Raw genomic sequence first — 14,977 nt, forward strand, 5'->3', positions numbered from 1 at the left:
CTCTATTTTCTTCAAAGTGTATAATCAGTAAAAATGAATGGAAAGAATGAGGTAACCGATGAAATAACCCTCCCACTAACTTCCTTCCTAAATGAGTGGCACTATACTTAAGAAATAGGAGGTTACACTTATCTTTTTAAACACGTTGCTTTTGTTCTCTTTTCCATGTACACTAAGTTTACATGAAATTGATACCAAGTCAAAGCCTTCCTTAATAATAGGTATAGTACTAGCGCACACAAGAAAATCTACAAGGTAACAATATTCATTATTTTTTTTATATATTCCCATGGTCACCAAATTTTCATACTTTTCTTCTCTAATAAAACAATTATCCTAATCATGCAATTTGTATCCCACACACATAGTAATATAATAAAATAAATATTTATATTCATTTTTTTTAATGAAATAACATAAAACATTCATCAATTAATTAGCGACATCGGCTTGACTATAACAAAATAGTTTAATGAAATAAATAGCAAACTAAATAAAATAAAAACTCGGATCTTACATTCTACCCACCTAAAATAGTTTCGTCCTCGAAGCTGACACTGGAGAAAGTGTCAAGAACGTTAGTTTATTTCTTACCTAATAACTCTAATATCTCTAACCCTTACTAGACTACTTCAAACACCAGGATCATATGAACTAAAGTCTCATTTCCCATAATGGAATATAGGTGTCCTGGTGCATTACGTGTTGTTCTTGCCACATTTTTCGGATCTTACTTTTCTCATGCCTTGCAGTCCCTAGCAAGATGTCCCGGTTCACGGCAACGATAACAAAGATTGTTCTACGCGGTACACTTGTCAGCATAGTGTCCCGGATCTCCACACTTGAAACAGTAAGGCTTTGGCTTAAAGAGGTCTCCTTTGTCTCCCGCACTAGGTTCCGATGAATTATTATGATCCCCTTTAGGTTCTCTAGAGTCCTCGTAGGGCTTCTTCCCATTTCCTCCTCGTCCACGGTTTTGATTGCTGGAACGAGTTGGTCCCCCAAAGTCATTGTTGTTCCCTCGAGCAAGTCTCTTATTCTTCATCGCTTCTATTTCTCTACACTTTTCTACCAAAGGATGGAATTGTTGAATTCCCAATGGCATTACCATGTCTTGAATTTCATCCTTGAGCCCCTCTTGGAATCGGTGGCACATGTAGGTCTCATCCACAGTCTGACGAAAGAACTTGAAGTACTTGGACAATGTCTCAAACCTTGCTGCATATGCTCCTACCGTCATGTTGCCCTGTCGTAACTTCAGAAAATCATCATCCAATTTAGTTCTTGCACTCTGAGGAAAATATCTTTCCAAGAACTTGGTCTGAAAAACCTCACATGTGATTTCCTCTTGCGCATTTTCTGACATACTTTTAGCATTTTTCCACCAATACTCTGCATCACCAAGCAACAAATATGTGGCATATTTCACGTTCGATTCTTCAGGACAGTTAATCACTTTCAAAATCTTCTCCACTTCTTGTAGCCACAGATCAGCCTTCTCTGGGTCTAATTCTCCATGGAATTGGGGTGGATTGTGACGACGGAAATCTGCCAATCCCCTTGAATCTGCTTCCCTATCTTCTCTCTGCTGTTTCAATTGGTCTCGCTGAATTTTGGCTGCTGTTTGTGCAGCAACATCAGCAACCATTGTAACACCCAGTTTTCCCAACTTAAAAATTTCTTAAATAAAATCAGAGTTTATCAACGTAAACGGAATGTCACATTCTTTTCTTAAAATCATAAACTGAATAAATAACTATTTATCCTTAAAAATCCAACAACGTAATATTTAAAACTTTGCAGCGGAATAGTTCAACATCTTAAATAGTCTTTGGCACAAGGGCCTCAACATAAAATCTCATAATATCTTGGTTCAACAATAATTCTTGACATACTCATAAAGCAATACGTAAGGAACAGAAAACAATGACAAAATTCTCATCCCGTTACGTATCCGAGCACCTAAAGACACACACTTGTGAGGAGTCCACTCACGACCGCAACTAATCTTGGTTTCCTACAAGTTACTCATACGAAGAGCAACATTTTCAAGCAGAAGGGGTGAGATTTCACAAACAACAATATTAAGCATATAATTCATCAATCACATTTAACAACTTAAACTTCATTAACTAGTATCATTAATCTTCCTACATTAGTCATAAACTTCATCTTATATTATCATAATAAATAATCATAAACATCATATATCATTTTAATCATAACATCATATATCACCTTAATCATAACATCATATATATATATATATATCATCATAAATATAATCATAAACATCGTCATGTATCATCTTAATAATAACCATAATCATCTTCACATATCATCAATTAATAATCATAACATCATCACATATCATCATTAGTAAACATGTAGCATCTTATAATAGGGAACGTTTTTCAGGCGTCTCCTGTTCGAGCGTCGCCTATTGTCTAAGGGGACGTTTTTTTACGCTCTTTAGGCACACTTTTTGAAAACGTTGCTAAACCATTGGAATAGAGGACGCTTTTTAATGTCATTACACGCAACGTTTTTAAATGTTGCTACAGGTGGCTACGATTACTAAACGTTGCCTTAGAGTGAAATAGTAAGAAAATGGTAATTTGTAGCCATGGCTTATAGGCGACATTTTTCGAAAGTACTTAGAATTTTTTTTTTGAAAGAAAAAAAAAATTCTATCACAATAATTGTGATAGAATTGTTTTTACAATAATTGTGTAAATATAATCATTTATAACTTGTACAAAATGGAATTTTATCACATCCACAAAAGTTGAGTTACAATAAAGTGGAGTTAAAATATTCATTCTTGGTACATGAGTTAACACATAATAATAAAAAAAATGCCTAACATTACTTGATATCAAGTACAAGCCTAGCAAAATACATAGTTTGGTTAATTTTAATGATTTCAAGTGCAAGTCCAAATAAAAAATCATCTAACTCATTCAACTTTGTCTTAAAATTCATCATTATCTATGTTGTCCTCTTGAAATTCATCATCTTCATGAAGTTCATCACCATCGTCATCTTTTTCATCATCTTCATTGATACCTTGATGCGAAAGAGAGTAAAACAAAAATATATCAACCATAGATAGTATCAATTCAATGGACAATTAAAAAGTCATCGACAGCTATACATGACACAAATAAAAACCAAGACAATGAGTAAAACACACCCAAAGTATTACCGTAATCAAGTAAACCTCTTTAACAAGAGGAATTTCTTACAACATCAAGTCATAAAATATTCTTTAACAAGTTTGCTAACATTTTAACAATCATTTAGTAACTACAAACAATGCCAAGACAACATGCCTAAACAGAGCATTTATCCCAATCCTAATTGAACTTATTTGATACCAAGTATAACTTCATCAACCTTCATCCACAATAACTTACAAATTAAACTCAAAAGAAGATAGATGCAGCATTGCTCAACAACTAATCCATCAAATAATCAAATTATTCTTATCCACACATAATAAAATCTCTTAACACTAGTTTTGGATTCAAATCTTATTGATACTTAATCCAAACTCATCAACAATAGTATCTTTTGCAACATCAAACCATAAAGTAGCCATCAATAATTGCTACAAAAAATTTACAAATTGTCAAATAACTCGATATCAACTATAACAACTTTGTTAATACTCTCAAACTTTTTATCAACCGTCAACAACTCCAAAGTATCCAAGATCAGGAACTCAAACACAGTAGAAATCATTTAGATTTGTGAATCAAGTCAAAATCCTAGTAACCAAAATTTTACCCAAACATGTGCCACATTTTGATTTGAGAAAAAAAGAATATTATAGTTTCAAAAAAATGATCTTTTAAGTTTTCATAGCTTAAATTCAAAAGATATGAAATGGGAACACTCACCTTGGAAAATTGAAGTTAATGGCGGCCTCAATAACTTAACAAAGTGGTTCTGCACAAAATGATTATGTTGCCATAAAAACGAAATAGTTAGAAATATGAATAAAACATGAAAGAAAAAGAAGAACATAAAAGTATGGTGGCCGTAAAAGTCATTACCGCGGCAGTGGAAAAAAAGGGTCAGCGAAAAAGATGCTCCTTTCGCAAAACTAATTGGATTAAAGAAAAGCTTTCGTCGAAGGCATAAAGAAAACGATGTTAACTAATGGGCATGGTGTACCTTAGTTAACTTGTCACCATAACCGTTAATAAACCTTGTCATATAAATTTAATGATTATTTGAAGGTCATGATGCCCTTAGTTAATTTGTCAATGTTGTCATCATAACCTGCAAATAAACATTTACTTAATATTCAAATAACGGATAATTCATATGTTAACACACTTATAAATTTGGCATTAACTAATATTCTTTTAACTAATTTCAGAATCTGCGAAAAACCAGTCCATCTCATGTCATAAAATCATGAATCATATATGCATGGCAGCTGAATAGTTAAAACTATCAATTTACATTATCTCGCACCCGTCATAACTAGTTTTGTAAGATAATTTCACAATATCATTGTATCCAGTATAAGTAATCTTATCAAGCTATACCAGTAAAACTTGTGAAATTTCTTAGTTTATGCTTTATCCATAAATCCTATGGCCACAATCATTTCTCGTTAGACCTATATGTCTCTTGGACTGATAATTTAGTTTGATATCTTAAAATTTCTCTTATCTTCCTACACGTTCCTAACCATCAGCCCTATATACATATGAAAGATTCAATTGTCCTAAGTTCATACATTCACTAATAGCAGCAATTATATTTCAGCCTACAGTCTAACCATAGATTAAGGCCCCTATTTTGGATTAAGGCACCTATTTAAGATAAGCATTAATTCATGAACATTAGTGACATATACTAACTTTAACTCAATATATAGTCAAGGGGAGTACTAATACTCCTAAAATCTTATTACCTAGGCTCACGTTGCCTCATAATTTAAGTGAGCTAATTGGAACCTACATGATATATGTATTAGCCGAGTTATGTAAATATCCTATGTGCATTAAAATTCAGTACAACAGCCCAAAATCAACACAGATTCTACACTATTTCTAATAATCAAACCAACTAGGAACCCACCTTATTTATTTTGAGAGCAAGTGTCAAATTGTTGGTAAAGGCTCCAATTCTCTAGTCTTCTCCAACTCTTTCTTACTCTTCTTCTCCAATTCCATTAAAATTTCAGCCCTTAACAATTCAATATACACTCTTGAGCAAGAGAACTCCACATGCAACAACAATTTCAACCAAAAATGAGAATTAAGAAAAATTAGGGTAATGGTTTGTACTGTTTTGGGAACTCGAGGAGGAAATTAAGTCACCTTGCTTCAATCTTAGCCTTAACTCGTTTCTAATGTGGTGGTCTACAGAAGCAGAGAAATTCCGACAACGGTGGTTTTACCAAAATCGATATTGTTACTAGGTAAAAGAAGGAATTAGTTACAAATATGACTAAAACATAAAATAAGACGAAGAAAGACAAAGAATGGTGGTCGGGAAAGCTCCTTACCATGGCGGAGGAAGAAAAGAGTCGACGAAAACGTTACTCCTTTCCTGAAATTATTCGTACCAACAGAAAGATCTCGTCGAGAGGATAAAGAAAATGGTCTAACTTTTTCCGATCGGTGCACGTGGCAGACGGAACGGCGCCGGAAATGGGGTGGCCAATGGTGGTTTTTGAGAAAGAAGGGGGAGGAAAACGTGTTCTGGGGAGAGAGGAAAAAAAGGAAAAAGAATAAATGAGAAGAGAGAGTGGTACGAGTAAAGAGATAGAAGGGAAAAAATAAATAAATATATTTTCACCTTTTTCAATTTGATCCATAATTAGTCTACTATGTTGCAATTTTTAACGCAGAACAATCATCCCGTCATACTTGTTCTATATAATTTAACTTAACTTTTAATTTACTCTATTATCCTTTTTATAATATTACTAAAAAATTTAATTAATAAAATAGAAACAACAATATATCTATAACTTATTTAAAAAAAATAATAAATATATCTATAACAATATACAAATAAAAAAAATGATTGAGTTAGATTGTTTATTATTTCAATTATACTCTTAAATTATGTTTTTAACAAAAATGTTATATTTTTTAAAAATGATGGAGAGAACGAATGTGAATCCACCAACATAAATCGAACGCAAATCGAACATCAATGAATATCAAATCTAACGCGAATCATAAAGGTAATTTCTTCATTAAATCAAGGTGCTTAGCGAATGATCCCCTCCAGGGTCGTTCCTGTGAAAATGGAGGTCTGGCTCTAAAGTAAAAAAAGGCTCCTAATATATTAAAATAAAAAAATATTTTTTTAAAAGAGCAATCATATATTTATCATTGAAAGTAACAAAAAAAAGTTCTAATAAAAAATATAAAAATAAAACTTCAAACGAATATCTTTATCAACTTTATAGGTTTCTTTCGGAAAAAACTTTCTAGGTTGTTATTTTCTTTAGTTTTTGTAGAGGCAAAAAATGTTTGTTGTTAGAGCTTTGTTATTTTATACAACATATGAGCCAAAAATTACAAAAAGTGTTCTAACAAAAATAAGAAGAAAAAATAAGTTATATTGCGTTTTTATTTGTAAATATATAATTCAATATGTTAAGGAGGGTTGGGATGAATTGGAGAAGAAGAAAAAAAAGAGACTTGAGAACAAAGGGCTCAAATCCATAAGAAGAAAAAAATTGATAAAGAATAGGGGTGCAACAGTTCGGTTTGGATCGGTTTTTGGTCAAAAAAATGTCCGAACCAATGATATCTTCATCGGTTTGGTTCGGTTTTTACTGTTTTCAAACTACTTTGTATAATTAACATGAAAAAACTAACAAAAGATGGACGATTCCATCGACGGTGAGGAACGATAGATTAGGTGTGACTGGCGTCTATTGTTTTTTTTAGTAGAAACGAAATAGAGTGTGAGTGATGAGATGAGATGATGATGAGAGAAAGTGAATGAATTAAGGAGTATTTTATGTTAACTTTAATTTTGAGCTTAATCATAAATGTGTGTGTGTGTGTGTGTGTGTGTGTGTGTGTGTGAGGAAAGATATTATTACTAAAATGGGGAGTGTGGTTAGCATCGGTTAGGTTTATCGGTTCTCAAAATTAAAATCCAAGAACCAAACCAAACTATATCGGTTTAGGTTGGTTCGATTTGGTTTTGAACCAAACCAAACAAGGTCGGATATTTTTTCGGTTTGGATCGGATTGAATTTTCGGTTTCATCGGTTTTGTCGAAACCACTTTCACCCATAATAAAGAAGTAAGAAGGAAAACAAATAATTAAAGAAGAAAAAAGTAATTTTTGGTGTTGAACCTATGACCTTAGGAAAGCAACTTCAAGCTCTTACCAATTAGACACTTAAGCAAGCCTATACTAGTCACTTTATTTGAATGAGAATTGCTTTTCCGACATTCAGAAGTTCTGTATAACACAAGTAAATTACTAAAATAACCCCAGCGGTAGTTAACTACCGTCGGATTATAACTAGAAAACCAGCGGCAGTTAACTGCCGCTGGGTTTTTTGGTCTTTTACCTGTGTTCCTAGGACATTTTGAATGTCAAAAAAGCAACTGTCTATTTGAATATGTTAACATTTTACATGCACTATATAAAAAAAAAAAAAAAAAATTGGGTCGCAAAATTTTGGAGGCCCAGCTCTCTAGAGTTGTTTGCACCCCCTCAAACCCGGCCCTGATCCCCTCCTTCTAGCGTTAAATGATTTGTCTGGTGAGGAACCGATGTAGGCAACGGTGGCAGAAAGTGTTCCGGTACGGTGGCGATGAGTCTTCACGGTGGAACGAAAGGTGTATGTAAGCACGTTAGCACTCCAACGCTCAAGTTAGTATTAGAACTCAGAAAGAGTGCGTAAAAAGTGTGCGAAAAGTGAATCATACCTTGGGGTGAAGCTAAGTCACTCTTATATAATCGTGTGTGAGAATAACTGCTTTCGTGATATGTGGCCCGTGATTGGGAGACGATTAAATGACATGTATATGGTGTCTGATGCACGGAGGCGTGCTCTGGTAAGGTGACGTGCACTGATATTGTCAGTTCCTTCAGGCGATGCGTCTTAATCTGGTGGACGTTTAGTCCACGTGACATCATTGGATTGACCTTCTAGCCGGTCCAAAACAATAAGAATATATATTTTGCACTCATATTATAACAAATTATAATTGTTTTTTTAATGATACCAACAATATGACAAAAATAGTATAATTTCTTATATTTTTAATGACACAACAATATAATATTATTATAGAAATTTTTTATAAAAAAGTTATAATTGAAATAATGAAAAAGACAGCTCAAAATCCATTATTCCATTTATCTATAGTATAGATGAACAAACATTTATTATTATTAAATCAAACAATTGAGCTCAAATGATTAGTAAGCTACACAAATAACAAATTGTTCAAAAGAGTTTAATTCTATTTTTAGATTAAAAATTGTAAAAAAAAAAATTGGATTAATTTATTATTATTATCATTATTATTGGTACAAAAAAATTATTATTATTCAACAATCATTATTTGTCAATAAACAAAATTTACTCTTTGAAGACAAGACTATTAAGCTATTTCAAAATTCCTTATAATTGTTAAATTTTGAAAACAACAATTGATAAGCGTTGCTTTTGGTAGCAACAAACTGCATCACTCTAAAACTGTCCCCTAAAACATCTAAGGGGACGATTTTAACTGTTGCCAACTGATTGTTATTGTTACGAACTGAAACTGTCCCTAATAAGATTTTAGGGGACGATTTTTTGGTGTTGCTGAAACATAATAGGCTACGCGCATAAATCGTTGCCAGAAACTAGTTTTAGGCAACGATTTATAGGTGTTGCTTAAAAAAGTGTTGCCAGAAAAAATAAATGGTGTAGTGACTTCATAATCTTTCATCATAAACATCATAATCATTCATCATCTTAAGCATCAAAATCATTCATAAAGCACTTCATTAATAGCTCATTAACTTGACATCTTAACATCTTAACAACTCGACAACTTGACATCTTAACATCTTAACAACTCGACAACTTGACATCTTAACATCTTAACAACTCGACAACTTGACTTGACAATTCATCTAAACTTGAGTATGCAACTCTTAACGTCGTAAACCATCTCGAATCATCATGAAATGCAAATGCATGTGGTACCAATCTAGGGCATAAGCCCTCATCGCCGTTGAACATAAATATACTCCTAGGGCATAAGCCCTCATCGTCGTTGAGCAAAAGCTCCTAGGGCATAAGCCCTCATCGTCGTTGAGCAAAAGCTCCTAGGGCATGAGCTCTCATCGTCGTTGAGCAAAAGCTCCTGGGCATGAGCCCTCATCTTTAAATGAGTATGCATGGACTCAACATCTTACGTCTTAGAAACTTCATGAACATCTTACAACTCTTTGACTTATACCGAATTTACATCTTAAATAAGATCAACAACAACATATGCAGCCCTTATAAGTCACATCATATCAGCATCATAACATAACAGTATCAAATGATAACAATAGCATCTTAAGTCATCATATACATTTCACATAAAGCTCATATAACAATATCACATTGATGACAGCACACAATTAATTCATCATATATCATCGTATTCAAGTATCAACAATTCATCATGCATCTTTGTAAGAACATAAATAATCATGCACAACATATTTTCATGTCAAACCAAGGCTACTGGAAACATTTCACAATTATCAACAACTTTCATGTTTACAACAAAGATCAATTCAAAACAGAAACATATGAACAAAACGCAAAAACAGGAAACAGAGAATGCTGTCACAGTACATGAAATTGATACCAAGTCAAAGCCTTCCTTAATAATAGGTATAGTACTAGCACACACATAAAATCTACAAGGTAACAATATTCATTATTTTTTTTATATATTCCCATGGTCACCCAATTTTCATACTTTTTCTTCTCTAATAAAACAATTATCCTAATCATGCAATTTGTATCCCACACACATAGTAATATAATAAAATAAATATTTATTTTCATTTTTTTAATGAAATAACATAAAACATTCATCAAATAATTAGCGACATCGGCTCGACTATAACAGAATAGTTTAATGAAATAAATAGCAAACTAAATAAAATAAAAACTCGGATCTTACAATTAACTTGAACATAACTACAAAATAAAAGAAGTGCATAGTTATGGTGAAAGAACCAAAAAAAAAAAAAAAATACATAATTATATTGTCCAAAGGACTGAAAGGGAATACAAAGTAGAATGTGGAAATGAGAATCAAGAGCCCCAACACAACTCACTTAAATCAAGTGCAAGTTTACCTTAACTTCTGCAGAATCCGATTATCCATTTGAATTAGTTTTCAGCTTCCAAAACAAAGGCAAAGTTATGCAATAGAAATGGCATCTGGAGAATCAAGTTCATTGTCGTTCTTTGATCACGTCAAGGTCGTTGTCACTGAGTTCATTGTGTTTCAATCATCTTTCCAAAACAAAGGCAAAGTTATGCAATAGAAATGGCATCTGGAGAATCAAGTCCATTGTCGTTCTTTGATCACGTCAAGGTCGTTGTCACTGAGTTCATTGTGTTTCAATCATCTTTAATTTGTTTCTTATTTTTCTGATATACTCCAAAATACAACAAGCATGACTTGAGATAGTAAGGCAAATCATCATAACTTAAACCTAAAATTTTGTTTATGCCAATTAAATGTTTATCTTTCTTTAACTCTAAACTTAGATTTTCTATCAATTTTAGCCAAACAAATCTATTTTTCTCTCGTGAAGACAAAATACCACCTATGGAAACAATTGCAAGTGGTAAACCCTGGCATTTTTTAACAATTTCATTAGCTATAACAATCAGATCATTTGGACAACACCCACCATGTTCAAATTTGAACGTCTTCTTATTGAACAACTCTAAAGATTCCTCTTCAGATAAAGGTTGCAACTCAAGCACCTCAATGAAAGAAAGATCTTTTACAGGAGACCTCAACATCCAGGTTCCTTGTTGTTATCAATATCTTAATTCCATTTTTATTATCAATTGCAGCAAATTCAATATCATCCCAAAAATGTACACTCCAAACATCATCAAACACAACAACATACCTCTTATCTCGTAAGTAGTTTCTTACTTCATCTGTCAATGACTCTCGATCCATTTGATAAATACTTTGAGGAAGATCCTTTCCTTTTTGTTTTTAAAGCTTTATCAACATGTTCCTCAACAACCCTTCTACATCATATGATTGAGACACTATGATCCATAGAAGACAATTAAAGTGTCCAATGACATCCTTGTTGTCAAAAACTTTCTTTGCTAGAGTTGTTTTTCCTTGCCCTCTCATTCCTACCACAGAGATGACAGTGCGCTCTTCTCTCCCCTTCACCATCCAACTAATCAATATTCTTCTTCGCACCTCAAAGCCTACAATGTCATCTTCCTGCATGAAATGAGCAGCCACTTGGGGGTCGTACCATTTGGAATTCTGGCTTTTTCTAGAACTGTTTGAACCTTGTTCAATAGAACGTTGGAAGCAAGGTTATCAAAATCGGGACTTTACTTCAAGTCGAAAGGAAGTAGCAAAATCGGGACTCGTAAAATCGCAATCAAAATCGAAGGATTTTACTCAAGGACTTTTGTAGAATCGATATAGGATAGCAAAGTCGGGACTCGTAAAATCGCAATCAAAATCGAGGATTCTACCAAAACAAAAATAATGGTAAATATATGTTATAAATTGCATATAGTCATAAATGACTAAAGTTCAAAGTATACACAATACATATACATAAATGACTCAAAGCATAGATGCAAATATTCTTTAGTAGTCATAATAATGGTAAATAACCTAGACAAAATACTTAAAGGAAAATCTTAAATGCCTGACAAAATGCTTGATCACAAGTGAGTAAGGCTATTAAGTTTCAAGGCAAAGACTAGAGGCCTAACAAAATATTTAATGGCAAAGCTTATATGTAATCATAAGTCACGAATAAATCGTCAATTATATGAACAATCCCGTGTAACTATTGAGGAAGTGTGGGGGAAGTGAAAGAATGAAAATTTTTGGCCTTTTGGGTATTTATAGAACTGGGTCATGGATTCAAATTGGGTCAATTTACGAACCGGGTAAAAAATTGACCCTTATCAAAAAATGAACAAAATCCTTCAAAATCCTGCGATTTTGAATGGATTTCACGATTTTGTGCGATTTTATGCAATTTTGATAGGATTTTGCCTGTTTTTGGGACTTTGCTATGAATTTGAGTCGTTGAAGCTACGCAAAGTCGCAAAAACTAGGATTTTGGGATTTACGTTTTTGATAACAATGAGTATATCCAGAAGATTATGAAGTTAATTCAAAGCGAGTAATTCGACAGTGGATAGCGGAAGGGTTTGTGAAGGAAGAAAGAGGGAAGACTTTGGAAGAATAAATTTTTGTAAGCATATTAGTGAAGAAGGTCTGTCATCCTTAAGTGGAATAATTCGGCGCCTATCAATAACAACCATTTCTAATGATATAGTGGCGTGTTTTGGAAGCTCACATGTCCGGTCACTTCTTGTTTTCACAAATAACATGTCAGTCATACATTGGCTGAAAATAATCCCTACAAGATATAGGTTGTTGAAGGTGCTTGATTATCAAGATTCCTATATGTTTTATGTTCCTGATAGTTTGGGAAGTTTGATCCACTTGAATAAGACTTAAAACGGTAGATACACTTCCTAATTCTATAGGCATGTTCCAAAACCTAGAGACCTTGGATGTAAAGGGTACAAATGTTCTTGACTTGCCAAAGGAGATTAGCAAGCTTAGGAAGCTAAGACATCTTATCGGCAAGGCACTGTCTTTTATTCAATTAAAGGATGGTATTGGATAGATGAAGTCCCTACAGACTCTGCGTTGTGTTTCTTTAGATATGGATGGAGCAGCAGAGGTAATTAAGGCTCTAGGAAATCTGAAGCAGATAAGGGAATTGGGGTTGTGTGGTGTGTGGACAGAAAATGGAACCATTCTGTCATCCTCAATCAATGAAATGAAACACTTGGAGAAGCTATGTGTTTCATCGAAAACTTCCGATTATTTTGAAGTCATTGATTTGCATTTGATTTCAGCGCCAACTATGCTTCAAAAACTTACACTATTTGGGAGGCTGGAGAAGTTGCCAAAGTGGATTCCAAAACTTCCAAGTCTTGTTGTGTTGAGGTTGGAGCTCTCCTGTTTAACTGAAGATCCAATGCAATCCCTAAAAAATTTGCAACACTTGTTGTACCTTTCTATAGGGCATGAGGCTTATCATGGAAAATGTTTGCATTTTCAAAATGGATGGTTTCTGAAACTAAAGGAACTGGAAATTGTATCTTCTCACGATTTCGAAGAGATTGTTATCGAGAAAGGAGCACTGCCTTCTCTGAAAAAGCTGAAGTTATGCAAACAAATTCCGGTGGAGCGAAGAATATACCCACTGGAATCCAACTCTTAGAGAATCTTGAAGTTCTTATAATATTGATAATATGGCAAATGAATTTGTGAAGCACAATTCTACTGATGATTGGGAATTGGATCATGGAGCATGTTCCTGATGTATTAATTTATACCATTGATAGAAATTTTATTACAAACTCAAGTTAGAAATCAAGGTGTGTTTTTTCTTCCTAATACTTATTATCCGTACTAATAGTTACTGTTTTCTATTTTTATAGGCAGTAGAATATTTAATGTTCAGTCATCATAATCAAGCTTTATTTTTATCTGTTATTTTATGATGTTTTATCTTAACTCAACATCACCAATTGTGTGGTACTGATCTGGATCCTCGATGGCTATTTTTCTAATTTTTTTTTTTTTTGTAATCCTTTCATTCTAATGAGTCTAGTTTTCACTGTAAGTAATAATTTGTTGTGATGTGATTTGATGGGTGTTGGGCTTCAACTTCAAGTGTAATAGCAATTCAGATTCTCCTCAAGGACTTTAACCTCAACACTTGAGGACTTATGTTCCTCAATAAAAAAGTTACATACGTTGAATTTTTCTTATATGGTGTACGAACTCAAGTTTGTTGATTTTGATTTGATATTTGAGTTGTTGTAATTGGTGTTTATCATCGTATGAGACGTGTTATAATTAGAGCTTCCCTTTCAAGAATTGTGAGACCATATTTTTATATTGATTTCCTTTCTATTGTGAGACCTTGTGTTGATTCTTTTGTAAAATAATTGATGTTTTATTTGCAATCTGCTATTCTATCTTATCGTTCAAATATTATTAATTCTTAATCTGTAAATTCCCAATCACCAAAGTATTTCCTAACTGTACTACAAGAGTTTAATGATTTAGGAGGGTTAGGTGGTTTTTTGGTCGGTTGTTGTTGTGGGTCGCCATGAGCGAAGAAGACAAAGTCCATACTCATGGTTGAAGCTTTCTCTCTCTAAACAAACGGAGTCACAAAATAGTGAAATGTTTTAGAATAGAATTTACACAAAGGGAAGCAGTAAAGTTGTTAAAAAACGCTGATTAACTTACCTGATAAATTTGAAGTCATAAACAAATTGGGAAGCAGTCTAGTCAAAAAGATTAGAAGAAACATAACTACAAAAAAGAAGTCGTGATCAAAAGGGCAAAATTAAGGAATAGGAAGTATGGGAGTTTAAGTGAATACGTAGCAAATGACAAGTTCCTTCCTTGTCTCATAAAAAATAAACCCACTTGGAAAAATATTTTTTATAAGGGGAAGTATCAAATTCAACGCAGCTATACGCGTTCAAGAGATGGGGACATAGAGGGAAGTTTTTCCGATTAACGCAATATCAATCTCAACCACTACATGCTAATTAATTAGGTTAACTTCACCAAACAACAACTGCAATTTCTCATGCATATAGTTCATCTTCAAAAGATGTATGTAATTTTTACAGTAGTGGGTGCAT

General features: G+C 33.3%; 1 protein-coding gene, 1 long non-coding RNA gene and 1 pseudogene across 3 annotated transcripts; 1 reads left to right on the top strand and 2 right to left on the bottom strand.

Annotated features, from left to right (window-relative positions):
* Window positions 1-799: 799 nt before the first annotated feature.
* Window positions 800-1,648, bottom strand: LOC146938406 (uncharacterized). The gene has a single exon (XM_085749629.1). The coding sequence runs from the start codon at window positions 1,646-1,648 to the stop codon at window positions 800-802; it is 849 nt and encodes a 282-aa protein (XP_085605755.1).
* A 1,211-nt stretch (window positions 1,649-2,859) lies between these two features.
* On the bottom strand, window positions 2,860-5,715 carry LOC146938407 (uncharacterized). 2 transcript variants are annotated; one of them, XR_015031272.1, is made up of 6 exons: window positions 5,531-5,715; window positions 5,343-5,439; window positions 5,101-5,243; window positions 4,183-4,290; window positions 3,906-3,954; window positions 2,860-3,069 (listed from the first exon to the last, which is right to left on the bottom strand). It is a non-coding gene; the product is annotated as an uncharacterized LOC146938407 (long non-coding RNA). The 2 variants fall into 2 exon arrangements; XR_015031273.1 differs by lacking the exon at window positions 4,183-4,290.
* Window positions 5,716-10,440: 4,725 nt separating this feature from the next.
* LOC146938408 (disease resistance protein RPM1-like) lies at window positions 10,441-13,545 on the top strand (annotated as a pseudogene).
* The last annotated feature ends 1,432 nt before the right edge of the window (window positions 13,546-14,977 follow it).

Source organism: Medicago sativa, chromosome 3 (genome assembly GCF_051527215.1).
Source record: "Medicago sativa cultivar Bolivia chromosome 3, Bolivia_mono, whole genome shotgun sequence".
Taxonomy (NCBI): Eukaryota; Viridiplantae; Streptophyta; class Magnoliopsida; order Fabales; family Fabaceae; genus Medicago; species Medicago sativa.